The 13506-nt window shown below is 31.8% G+C and overlaps 1 protein-coding gene across 1 annotated transcript in view; it reads right to left on the bottom strand.

The window, feature by feature from the left end:
* LOC132719153 (aspartate and glycine-rich protein-like) overlaps positions 1-12020 on the bottom strand; it is a 32924-nt gene extending 20904 nt beyond the window's left edge. The window contains exon 1 of the mRNA XM_060702899.1: positions 11909-12020. Coding sequence (XP_060558882.1) covers positions 11909-12020 — 112 coding nt within the window. The remainder of the gene's footprint in view (positions 1-11908) is intronic.
* Between the last annotated feature and the right edge of the window lie 1486 nt (positions 12021-13506).

The raw sequence follows: 13506 nt of genomic DNA on the forward strand, positions 1-13506 counted from the left end.
ATAGACCCTGGTGTGTAAGCAATAAGAATACTCACAGTTAAGACAACTCTGCAATTAAGGTAACCCACCTAATGCATTACCTCCACTTTGAAGAGTACTCAAATAGGCTAGAACTACTGTCAACTGCATTGAAACTGAGGGACGCGGGTTCAAACCCCAGAAGAGGCAACTTTTTTTCTTTCCTTTTTTCCTTTGAACATTATTTGTGTCTTTCAGATCACTCTTGATAAGAAAAAAAGGTGTTTTATTTTAATTATAAAAGTATTATTGGTATTTATTTGCTAAATTGTGCCAAATTTATTATCAAACATAGTACCTGATATTTTCAAAGTCTAATAAAATAAAAAGTAGACGGTAACAGTATTTTATATTTGACAAGCGCAACCAATATACTTTTAAAAAAATTTATGCAAACTTCGAAAACAGCCCCTGATTTGAGTAAATTTTAGGGATATCTTGAATAAGGCCCTCCAAGTAGAAAAATGATCGTAGAAACAATAATTTTGCTGGGTCATTTGTTAGCTGAATGCTATTTTTTGTTTTTTAAAAATGTTCTATAGGAAAATATGTTTTCATAATGATTATATAAAAGAATATTTAGAGTTTCTCATTTCTGAAAAAGAGCCCTTCTAATAGTCAAGTTTTACTTAAAAAAATCTCCAAAACTCGTAAACCATACGGTAAACTTTGTTTAAATTTTGCATTCTTGTGTCTGTTAAGGTATATAACTGACTTATGTTGTCAATTTTATAGTTCCTTATAGTGCCCATTAGGGGGCTCATACCTTAAGACCACTTCTGTTCAGTCCCGATGGTTGTCATAATTGAGGGCTTTTAGTGTATTTTGACTGCTTTTTCTGTCGGTTTGCTTGACATGAAAATGACCGTTAATAAAACGGTTTATCACATAAGTTACATGAGTGTAATAAAGCCGTTTAATAAAAACGATATTACACTTGTGTAATAACACTTTGACGTGACGTCATTTGTGCTGTAAAGAAACATAGTGTTAAAGCGCGCTAATGTTAGCGTTACACTAAAGTCATGTCATTGAAAAATTACTCATTTTAACAGTTTACTGTTCTTATTTAATATATGTGATAAATATATAAACGACACAGTATTAACATTTCCCATGAAATAATAGATAGATAGAAGATAGAATAGTCTGTAAACTATAAAGTATTTTCACAGTAAAATTCCACGTAAACATTTTGACATGTACGTATATTTTAACAATGTCGAATAACTGATAGCCAACACTTTGAGCCATTGATAATCATATGGATATATTGAGCTTTGTTACTCTAATATCCTCTAGTCCAAAATACAATGCAGGACAATAAAATGGAACATAAGGGTACCTCATTGCAAGTATGACTATAGTTTAATTAGACAAACATATAAGATAAACGTTTTCTTACTTATTGTCGTTATTGAAAAGATAATATGACATTCAACCTTAATATTATAGTTTTCACCTTTATTTAATTATATACCTCGAAAACCAAAGTTTTCGGGGGGTATACTGGAGTCACCTGTTGGTCGGTCGGTCTGTTTGTCGGTTGGACGATCTGTTGAAGATTTCTTGTCCGGGAAATAACTCGGAATGTACAACTTAGATATCAACTTCTCATTTTATAGGTAGATTGATCACATTGAATGGAAGTGCAGTGCAAGAGAACAATAGCTCTTCATTGCCTTATTATGGAATTATTGTCCTTTGTTTTTTAAAACTTTGAACATTGTCCGGGGCATAACAAATAAACGACACGGGGTATTAACAATAAACTTTGAAGGTAGATAGATCTCATTGAGTAAACGTGCAATGCAAAAGAACCATAACCTTGCCTTGGTTTTTTAGTTATTGCCCTTTGTTTATTTTTGGCACTTTAAACTTTGTTCGGAAGATAACTTTTTAACGACATGGGGTATTAACAAGAAACTTTGTAGATGGACATATTTCATTGAGCAGAAGTGCAGTTCGAAAGAACCATAACACTGCCTTGCCTTATTTTGGAGTAATTGCCTTATGTGTTGTTAACTTGAACATTGTCCATGACATAACTGTAAAACGACAAGGGGTATTTACAAAAAACTTTATAGGTAGATAGATCTCATTGCGTAAAAAGTGCAGTACAAAAAAAAAACACTTTTACTTTAACTTGTTAATACTTTGAGTTATTGCAATTAGTTTATTTTTACAGTTTGAACATTGTGAGAATCATACCTCTAAAACGATAAGTGATTTTACCAATACACTTTGTAGGTAGATATATCTCATTGAGTAGAAGTGCAGTATCTGGTAGGAAACTAATAGTTTTATTAATATCATTTGTATCGGTCGTTTTCAGCGTTTGTCACATTGTGATGTGACTTCTTAGATTACTGACGCATAACGTTTGCCTAACTTTGATAGCTATATTAAATATTGTCGGCGCTGTAATGCTGAATAATCAGTTCTAAACTAGATATTTACCATTTTCAATCAGAATTCCATGACTGTATAAAATAATGTGAATAATGAGTAATTATGTTATAGTAATTATAATAGTTATAATCGTCGAGGTCAATCTACAAAAGTCCTTCCTTTCTAATATCCAGTACATGTTATATATAGAGAGAGAGAGCTATTTATAGCTTTTTTGTACCGGAATTGAATTGGCCGACTCAGTCACTGTTTTTTCCTTATTATAAATATATTACGGCAAACACGTTTATTATTTCGTAAGGCTACTACCACCAAAGAATGAATAAATATATCAACAAGTGACTTCCAAAGATATCATTAACAAGCCATAGCAACAATTGACTTCCATAGCAATAATTTACTTTCCATAGCGACAGTTGATTAACATAGCAACCCGTGTCATAGCTACCTCTGGCTTCCAAGATAACCAGTATCTCTCTACAGCAATTAATGACGTCCAAAGCATTAAGCGGCTTTTTATAGCAACCATTGACCTTCCATACAACCATTGACTTCCATAACAAACACTGACTTTTTCTAAAAACCAATGACGTCCATAGCAACCATTGATTCTCCATAGCAACAAGTAATTTCCATCGCAACCAGTGATTTTCTAAAGCAACCAGTTACATGTACTATCATTGCCTTTTCTAGATACTATTTTTTTGCAACATCGTCTAAATATCTTACTTGTATGCATAGATATATATTTGTACAACCTTTGTAATCGAAACTCTTCTTCTTCGTTATATATCTCTCCAAATGTAGTTTAAATTGCATGGCAACAACATGTTATTGCTTTTTAAGAGTAGTCTTAATCTCATATGTTTACCATTAGTCAATTTATGTGTTAACTTTGTTTTTCGTTATTTCAGTTAAAAAAAGAGGAAAGAGATCTAGTGGTAAGTTTGAATTTTATTTTAATGTGAATAATACTTGATTTCATTAAACAAAATATTACAATGTATTGGTTCTTTTCGGGGATTTTTGCAGGGACATTTAAATAAACATTTATTAATTTTTATATATGCTGACTAATATTTTTATGAATATACTTCGTATCGATCTTGTTCAGGATAAGTCAGAAGAGAATTATTCACATTATGATGTGACAACTCAGACTACTCAAACATAACGTTTGCTACACTTTGACAATGTCAAATATAGTCGGCGGTCTGCTGCTGAAAACCAATCCCAGGCTAAACCAGATATTATGCTAGCATAAATACAATTTTCAATCAGCATTGCTTGTATAAAATTATCTTAAATACAAGTCACTTATATTTAAAAAATGGCATAAATTCCATAGCCAAATAGATTTCCAGATTTTTGTTTATAATCTTTAAACGACCAATGAAAATTCTGCTTGATTTATATTATTTCCTGAAAGGCAAACTGACTTCTGAGAGTCTTTGGCCGGATAAAAAACTTAATTATCTTGTTTGAAAACAATACTTACATCAGTTTATAGACAACTAGAACACATATGATGGCTGATCGATATATTCGAGGAATTTTGTCATTATTCCATTGTCTAAAATGTTCTCTTTTTCATTACAGTTATTATGTTTTAAGGTAATACGTATACATTGTGTGAAGATAAAAAACGGTCAACACATGCTCATTATGACCAATGAAAACTATTCTTATATTCAATTCTTTCTTATAAAGTTTGCAGAAAGGCAAACTGATTTTAGAGCGCCTTTGGCTGGATAACAAAACTTAATCATCTTGTTTAAAAAAATATTTATATTTACTTTAGACCACTACAAGAAATATGAGGGATGTTTGATATATTTGAGGAATTTTGTATCTCTTCCATTTCCTGATATTTTCTCTTTATCTTTACAGTTATTATGTTTTAATGTAACACCTATAAAATGTGTGAAGATCAAAGAACGGTTAACAAATGCCCAGAATAATCGTAACAACAGTAACCTATGACTTGCTAGTTACTAGGTTCCATTTTTTACCTCTTATATTCTTCAATTATTAATGCAAACACATTATTTTATTCATAAACTCACACAATTGGCTGGAGTTAAGCAGACGTTTAAGTAACTACATGAAGTAGTTTCCTTGAAAAGTCGTTGTTATAACATTATTCGTAGCGTAAATAGTGTTGTTTTAGTTTCGCCGGTGCTAAGCATTTTTCCCGTTCTTGACTTCCTAAAAGACAAAGAATAACGTGCAGTTGTAAAATACTTTGTTAGGCTGGGTAGATAGCCCCCAGAGACTATTCTATTCTTTCTATATTCTATAGTCTAACATACTAATACTAAGGTTATGACACGATAGCAAAAATAAGAGAACGCGTTTCTATGCATATGCTAAATCTTAACTATTTAAAGTAAGGGTATATATTGTGTGAATAGGTGACAGTCAACAGTTGTTTTCATTTTGACATAATTCCATTTTGTGTTAAAATAAACATGTATGAACGATAAATAACTCATGTGACCCAAAAAATATTCCATAAATATCTATCATAATTTACCTTTGACGCTCCATTTATTAACAGTCTTAACATTATACGCACATTTATAATTTACCCAAAGCATTCTCTCTCCGGTATCAACTGTTGGCCAATTACAATTATAACAGTGACTCTTTTGAAATATATAATTCAACTTAACTTGACAATACAAAATGAGCATAATGTCACTTTAATATTGATAAAACAGCATGTTTGGTCGTTATTATTATATTATGTCTACAATTTTCAATCATGGAGTATGAGACAAGCAGCGTAAATAAGAAAACGCTTATTCATGTTATTTTCATACATGTGCTTTAAACTTAAATAGTATTAAACAGTAAATAAAGTCTACAAGTCAAGTAATGTAATAGATTTACTAAAATGTCAAGATAATTAATCTAGATATGTGGATTTAAATATGCGTTGCTTTAATATGATTTAATATAAAACGAATTACTTCTAACGTCACAAAAGGTCCAAAATGAAAGATCAAATCAAAGGAGCATATTAATTTAATGTTTCCGGACAAGTTTATTCTACCATAATTTTGTGTTTCTTTTGTATAATATAAATAATAGAATTTGAAAATCTACTTTTATAATAGTGCATATAGATATATTCATGCAAACAATATGGAAGCTTCTAATTAAAGAATCACATTATTTTCTTAATTTTTGTCATCATCATACTGAGGAAAAAGTAACGTAATAAGATAAGAAATGTCAGGAAATTTAAAAGTTTTGGAAGTTAAAAAAGGTTTTGAAATATTGTTATAATAATATGACATTCCAAAAATAGACAAAACGTATCAGACTTATAACCTTCATATCAAAAGTATTCATTTACTTTTATAAATTATATTTAATAATTTAAAGAGATCCCCGTAAATATTCTATGGTATATGCTTGTATAATTATATAGAGTTATAAGGAAATGAAAACTGTAAATTAGAATTTATTAAAGCTTCTTTGCATAAATTGAATGACATACTTAAGCAAAATTTTAAAGAAATGGCGTTGTAAACAACATTTATAATGTATATTACAAACCAACCTTTTTTTCCAAGATGATGCTCGTTTTTAGGTATCGTTTTATCATACTAACTTAGGCTAACATAGTCATATCCATTTATAATACGTTACTTTGCTTCCGAGGGATCACTTTGTTTCCAGAATTTTAAAAGAAAAAACTTTAAACAAGTGATATATATCATAAGGCGGTCGAACGGCTACTATTTTACTTGTTTTCTATTTTGACATACGAAAAATGGTATTCACTAACTCTGACTAATGCAGTGAATGGTATGAACAACATGTTCAAGTTTTGAAATAGATTCACAAAATTTAATATTGAAATTATAGGAATATAACATACTTGTGTTCTTTTTATCATACCTAAAACGAACATATACTGTTTATAGCAACCGGTAGATTTGCAGGTACTGCAGTATTGAGAGTAAGTGAAATGAAACAAACTGAATTCCAAGATATGAATAAAATGTGTTTTCTCGGATTAAGTACTGTCAGTTATAAGTCAATGATGAATTTTAACTTTTAAAAATTCACATATTATAAGTAAGGCTATTACCTGTTTTAAAAATGTGTCTTTTGACATCTTAACTGTGATCGTGATATGCAGGCTGCATTACACCAGATTCCCTTTCAAAATTTCATTTCATCAAAGTTTTCCAAAAGTATTCTCGATTTTGGCACGCAAATTTATTTATTGCACAGCCACATACTGTGTTCATAAGGCACTTTTCATAGTATGACACTAACGTGTCACATTAAAGGTTCACTGAACACATCTGTGGATTTCCAAATTTATAATTTTACCATTTCATGTTAAATAGGGAATTCTGCTTGAGCCAGTGCTATCGATAATTGACGGTATCTTACACGTTCAGGTACAGTCCATGAACAGACTAATGTAAACTGAGATTGCAAAATTTTGCAGTTTTGCCGTTCTGAATGTGAAGGGATTTTATTCGTCTCTATATCATCGCCACATCATTGTTGTCTGAGGCTTAAAAAGTCGCACTGTTCAAACAATACTTATTTTTATAAAAGGCCTTTTCAAATTAGACACTTCAAATTGTTGATAGTTTGTCTGCGAATATGCAGGCTTCATAATATCTGTTCCCTTCTGAAAATTCCATTTTATTTAGTTTTGCCCGTAGTTTTCGTTTAGAACACTAAAATATGTTCACTTGAGGAGCATTCGTTGCTTTTGATGGAATGGTGCTTAAGTGTCACAATGAAGTTTTCATAATAACCGCCGTAGAAATGCATCTGCGGATGCTTCCAAATTAAATGTATTACCATTTTATGTTGAATAATGAATTTCGCGTAGATCGGTACTAGTTAGAGGGTTGGATTGTAGCTTGCAATCTCCAGTACCATTCACGTACAGGTTCAATCAAATATAGCAAAACTAATTTTCTGTTTTGTCCTTCTATTTCTGTCATTTTTAAAATCTGATTTATGCCTTTTAGATTACATAATATAAAAAATCAATTTGAATGCTGGAGAAAAAAAAAATAAAAAAATAAAAAAAAAACCCATACGATTCTTGAATTGTTTTACTTTGAAAGTTTATAACACAAACTTCATTCAATAAACTGAAACTTAATCAATATTGTGTATTCTTAAACCAGAAAACTTGCCCTGACTTTATTTATATTCTTATCTATCTTGATATTTTGCTTAAATGGTAATTCGTAATGAATGAATAACTGAACGACTGCAAAGAAATGATTTGTGTCATTGTGTTGATTTTGTTATTCAATTTATAACATACTGAAAATCTATATCATCATATGTCTTAAAGCACATTTTAATAATAAATGTATTAATGTGTAATAGTATATTAATTATAAACAAATAATGCTTACAAGTTGTTTAAATAAATTAGCCTACTTTAATAGCTGTTCTATGAGAGACATATAAAAAAGCCTCAATTCAACCGAGTTTGCAAACTTTTCAACCTAACCGTGTCTGGCAAATTTGTTTATTGAGGAATTCCGATTTTCGTTAGGAGAACAACGTGCGAAAAACCTATAACAGCAGACAGAAAATAATAACAATAAGAGATCAAACACAAATTAAGCATTGAAAAAAAAAAAACATTAATTAAAATTTATAAAAATATTAGTTGTTTAAAGCATAGTAAAAGAACGATATATTGATGACATAATTAAAAAGGCGTTTAATAGAAAATGTGTCTGTTTTAATTTTAAATGTTGTAAGTGGATAAAGAATAACTTTCATAGAAATCGAAAACCATATAATTTATTACAAAATTAGAAGAACACTGTGGTATGTTTTATATGTTTTTTTCATGATTTGTTAATAATAAAAGGTCTACGAAGTTGTGAGCATAGTAATACGCCTGTCATTTTAGTTATTTAGTTTAAAGATATTTTATTTCTCAGAATATATATATATACATGTTACAATTTATAACACACACAGAGCAATTCAAATATTCTTAAAAAACAGGATTAGAATGTAAGACAACTTGTCTTAAGAAATTCTTCTCCTTAATTTTATATATTTGATAAACTTTATGGTAAAGATACATTTCATCTTACTTTCTTATCTTAAGGTATCAACTTCAAACTTCAAATATATATTTCTTACTATAAACCACATCTTATGTGACAATATCTATAACTCTAGCACCATTATTTTCAGATTTATCCCCCCTTGAACTTAGAATTTTCCTTAAAAATACTATGTTTTACAGTTACTTCTTTTTTTCTTCAGGGGTCAACTTCATACTTTATATATATGTACCTTATCATCATCCACATCTTATGTGACAAGGTTCATAACTCTTGCACCAATATTTTCAGGTTTATTTCCCCTTGAAATTAGAATTTTCCTGAAAAAAAAATATTTTTTTTACTATTTCTTTTTTTTATTTCTTAAGGGATCAACTTCATACTTCAAATATATGTATCTTATCATCATCCACATCTTATGTGATAGGGTTCATAACTCTAGCACTAATATTGTCAGAATTATCTTCCCTTGAAGTTAGAATTTTCTTTATTTTTTATTTATTTACTGTTATTTCTTTATTTCTTTAGGGATCAATTTCATACTTGAAATTTATGTACCTTATCATCATCCAAATCAAATGTGACAAGGTTTGTAACTCTAGCACCAATATTGCAAGAATTATCTCCCCATAAACATAGATTTTTTTACATGAAAAATGTTATTTTTTACTAAAACCTTTTTAGTTTTAAAGGTATCTACCTCAAACTTCAAATACTTTTTCCTTATCATAAATTACATTTTATGTGACAATGTTCATAACTCTTGAATCAGTATTTACAGATTTATCTCTCTGTAAACTTAGGATATTATAACTTCTTTACTGTTTAAGGTATCTACTTCAAACTTCAAATATATATGTCTTATCATTACACACATGTTGTGTGACAAGGTTCATAACTCTAGCGTTACTATTTCTAGAATTATTCTCCTTGATCTTGGAATGTATGTTAACAATGTTATTTTTACTATAGCTTAAAACATAATTATGCATAATTGATTTTTCTTTCAAAGTTTTGTCTTCCTTACTGCATCCAGTATTTTATTAGTCGAGCTTCACTGACTCCTGTGACAGCTCTTGTTGAATATGCTGCTATTGAAAAAGCTTGTTTATTTAGTTTGTTTCATCATTTTTTATCATTGACATTGTTAATTGTACGTTGATTGCACTTGTATTCCGACTGGAATTTTCTACAATGATGATGATTGAAAACCTGGCTATGTGACTTTGCCATGTTACTTACAGTAGGGTGAACGTTTCGGTTGTCAAAAATAGCGTTTTTCGTGCGTCCGTTTTTAGTGTAACGTGCGTGCGTATATCGTGCAACGTACTTTTGTTGAAACGCTTTCTGAAGCGTGCATCGTTTACAAGCGTTTAACGTTTATCGTTTTTCGTGTATCGTTTTTCGTTTATCGTGCGTTTGAAAGCGTGCGTTTGATATCCCCAGAAACGTTTAGCGTGCGTCTGCGTTCGTCTAAACGTTTAAGTACCGTGTATTGTGTCTGTTACTTTTGAGAACTTAAAAAAATATCTTAAACAGATCTGATTTGTAAATTTCGGGTTTCTTTAAGATGTTCAGTGTCTCTTCCGAAGAATAAAAATATTATATAGAGAAATATTATTAATTGTGATATTTTCATTTTTAAAAGTTTGTGACCTCATGGTTAATTCCGGATTTCGACGTGCTTTACGCCGAAGTTTAGTTTAAATCCTTTTCTTAAACACGCTTCGGATTTAATCACTATTTAATTGCAACATGTTTGATATGCAATTCAGCAAGCATGTGTCTATATGCGTACCAATATATCCGATATCAGGTTCATCAGACATTATATGATGGTAATCAGACTAGTCCGCTCCCTTCCCCTTTACCAGTTCATCTTCTGACATTTTTACACAGACTGTCCGAATCCTATTTAGGGCGATATTAAATTTACCATTTTTCATATTTCTTTTTGTTATGAACAGATTTTTATTGCTATGTAACAGCCTGGCAGGGACTCGAAGCCCTGACACTCGGAAAACATGTACATTTACCCTTCCGCGGCTCTTCCCGCTGATCGAGGTGTTCGGTCGCTTACACTTTATTCCCCTAAATACGTACTGAACAGTTCTTAACCGTAAAATACTTCCCTGCTATATATGCAAATATTTTCTCGAATTTCCCAGGGTTACAGAGCAATGTGAATTAAACTCTGGGCCATATGGCAGTCAAAGAGACCCGAACTCGTGACCCTCAGATTACCGTACCGCCTCTCTACCGACTGAGCTGTCCGGCCGCTTACACCTTTTATGTGCTTAAAAGTGAACACCTCTTACCTAAGACAGATACAGTTATATAGCTTAAAAAAACAGGCCAGATAGTTCTCAATTAACAGCATTGAAAAAAACCCAATATACACACATTCTTTTGACAAAATTTACATTTACAATTATTTTAGGAGTATTATAATTTATATTTTTTACTGAAATGGGATTAGACGTTTATTGATAGTTCCATTATTTACACATGTATAGTTAAAACTTAACTAATACATTGTACCATTTCTATATTTTTGTACAAATAAAGTAGGGCATAAAAAAATCTACGGTGGCTGATTTGTGCCATGTTGCTTTGGAAGGCACCCGACGAAAACTCAAAAATACGACTAAGTAGTTTGGTTGTATTTTTGCCCGGCGCCCATGGCACTTTGTTGTTTTTCCATGTCTTCGTAAAAAATAATGATATACATGAATATAACAAAAATTGATATTTTAAACTGGTCCAATACATCCCATAGAAAGGTTTAAAGTGTCAATATGATTGGTCCAATATATCCAATGTATGGGCCAAGTGTCCGGTTCGAAATGTCCCAAAAACTGTCCTGAAGTGTCCCAAAATCTTGTTTGATGTGTCTGGTAAGAAATGTCTATAGATATATTGTCTGAAATGTCCCATTACCAACTCAGCCACAGTAAAATTTAGTCTTATTCAAGAGTGCAAGAAAACACCTACTCTATTAAAAGTCTGTAGTGGGATGATTCTGTTCTAGAACTGAATATTGAAACCAGTGTCCCTCCATAATATAAATAAGACATAAATAAATTCATTAAGTAAATCTGTCCCAAAGTTAGACATGTAATCACAAAATAACAGGTTTAGCTAACGTTAACAATTATTCCCATTACTCTATAATAGAAAAAAGATATAAGCCAGCTCAGACTTGGTTTAAACTTATAATTGGGCTGTCCAATTAAGCCAAGTTCCATTAACACTGTCCCGGTAATGGCCACTGTATTGCTACGGTGTCTTAAACCATTGAACCAGAGTGTTCCGTGGTGTTTTTCTGAAAAATCAAATTGCGTTTACACATCTCCGACAAAGCCCAGGCCAGGTGCATTCCTGTTTTTTAGTACCCAATATAACACCGGCTATATACGGGTCAGTGCCGATGCTAACCCGGTGTAATCCTGGTTGATCCCTTGGAGACCGCCTATACACGGTTTCATCACCATCCATCCCAACCATCACTGATTTCACCAGGGTTGAGCTACGGGTGATGCCGGGATTGTCCCGGGATGCCCAGGTCATGCGCCTAAACCTCCCTGTTTATTAAAACTAGAACTCTGCGCGTCGGATGTGTCGCCTTGTGAACAATATAGTTTAGGAGAAATGGCTAGGACAAAAATGAAATATGAAAATTAACAAAGGGCAATAACTCAAAAAAAGGAGTGCAGAACAGCAGTTTCTGTGCACTGCACCTGTGATCAATAAGATCTATCATACTATGAAGTTTAAGTCCATAGCTTTTATAATTTACAAGGAATGGCCTGGAAAAAAATCAAGTATGAAAATTAATAAACGGTAATAACTCAAAAGAAAGAAGTGCAGAGTACAGTTGCTTGTACACTGCACTTTCTTTAATGAGATCTATCATCCTATAAACTTTCAGGTCCATAGTTTTTTATATTTTAGGAGAAACGGCGTGGACAAAAATAAAGTATGAAAATTAACAAAGGGCAGTAACTAAAAAATAAGAAATGCAGAGTTATTCAGTACTGGTTCTTGTGCATTGCACTTCTTCTTAATGAGATATATCATCCTATGAAGTTTCAAGTCCAAAGCTTTTATACTTTAGGAGAATTATCTGGCCCGGACAAAAATAAAGTATGAAATCTAACAAAGGGCAAAAACTCAGAAATTAAGAAGTGCAGAGTACCGGTTCTTGTGCACTGCACTTCGAGTCATTTTAAGAAGCATGCATACCAAGTTTGAAGTCAATCCAACTTATAATGACTGACTTGTGCTCCGGACAAGCTTAAGAGCCGACACTGACACGGACGCCGACAAAATTAACCCCTATATGTCGCCTTTTTCATGGCGACACAATAAAACTGCTTGACAACATTTACATCAGCCATTTGGTAAAAAGACAGAGGGCTGCAATAGAAAGGAAAGGGGAAGAAAGTTGGAAAAACAATCTGAATATCAAAAAAAAAAAAAAAAATATTGGATAAATCCTGTTGCAGGATACCATTAGGTATGGACTAATTGAAATCAACTCTAAAGTATATTACATAGCCAGTCACACAAAATATCCATTATTCCATTCTATTTATAAATAAAAAATAAGTAATAGAAAGAGCACCGAAACACGAGGTTATTTGATTTGTACGAGGGGGCGTAGCCCCCGAGTATTAATCAGATTACCGAGTGTTTTGGTGTTCTTTCTTTTTTGTATCATAGTCAAACATAAAAACACGTTCCCTGTTGTCACAATATGAAACCCCAGCAAAAATGAACCAATGACCGAACATCTGAATATGATATTTCTGACGCTTTCCCTTTCTCTGCCGTCACAATATGTAAACCCCAGCAAAAATGAGCCAATCAATGGGCATGCTCTGGAGTGCGGGTAACTAATACCCGCACTCCAGTTAACGCACTGTGCATGTATATGTATACGATTTAACCCTGACACATTTTCAACAGAAAGGTCTCCAAACTATGATAC

The sequence above is a fragment of the Ruditapes philippinarum genome, unplaced genomic scaffold (genome assembly GCF_026571515.1).
Source record: "Ruditapes philippinarum isolate M1 unplaced genomic scaffold, ASM2657151v2 ctg1877_1_1_1_1, whole genome shotgun sequence".
NCBI classification, from domain to species: Eukaryota; Metazoa; Mollusca; class Bivalvia; order Venerida; family Veneridae; genus Ruditapes; species Ruditapes philippinarum.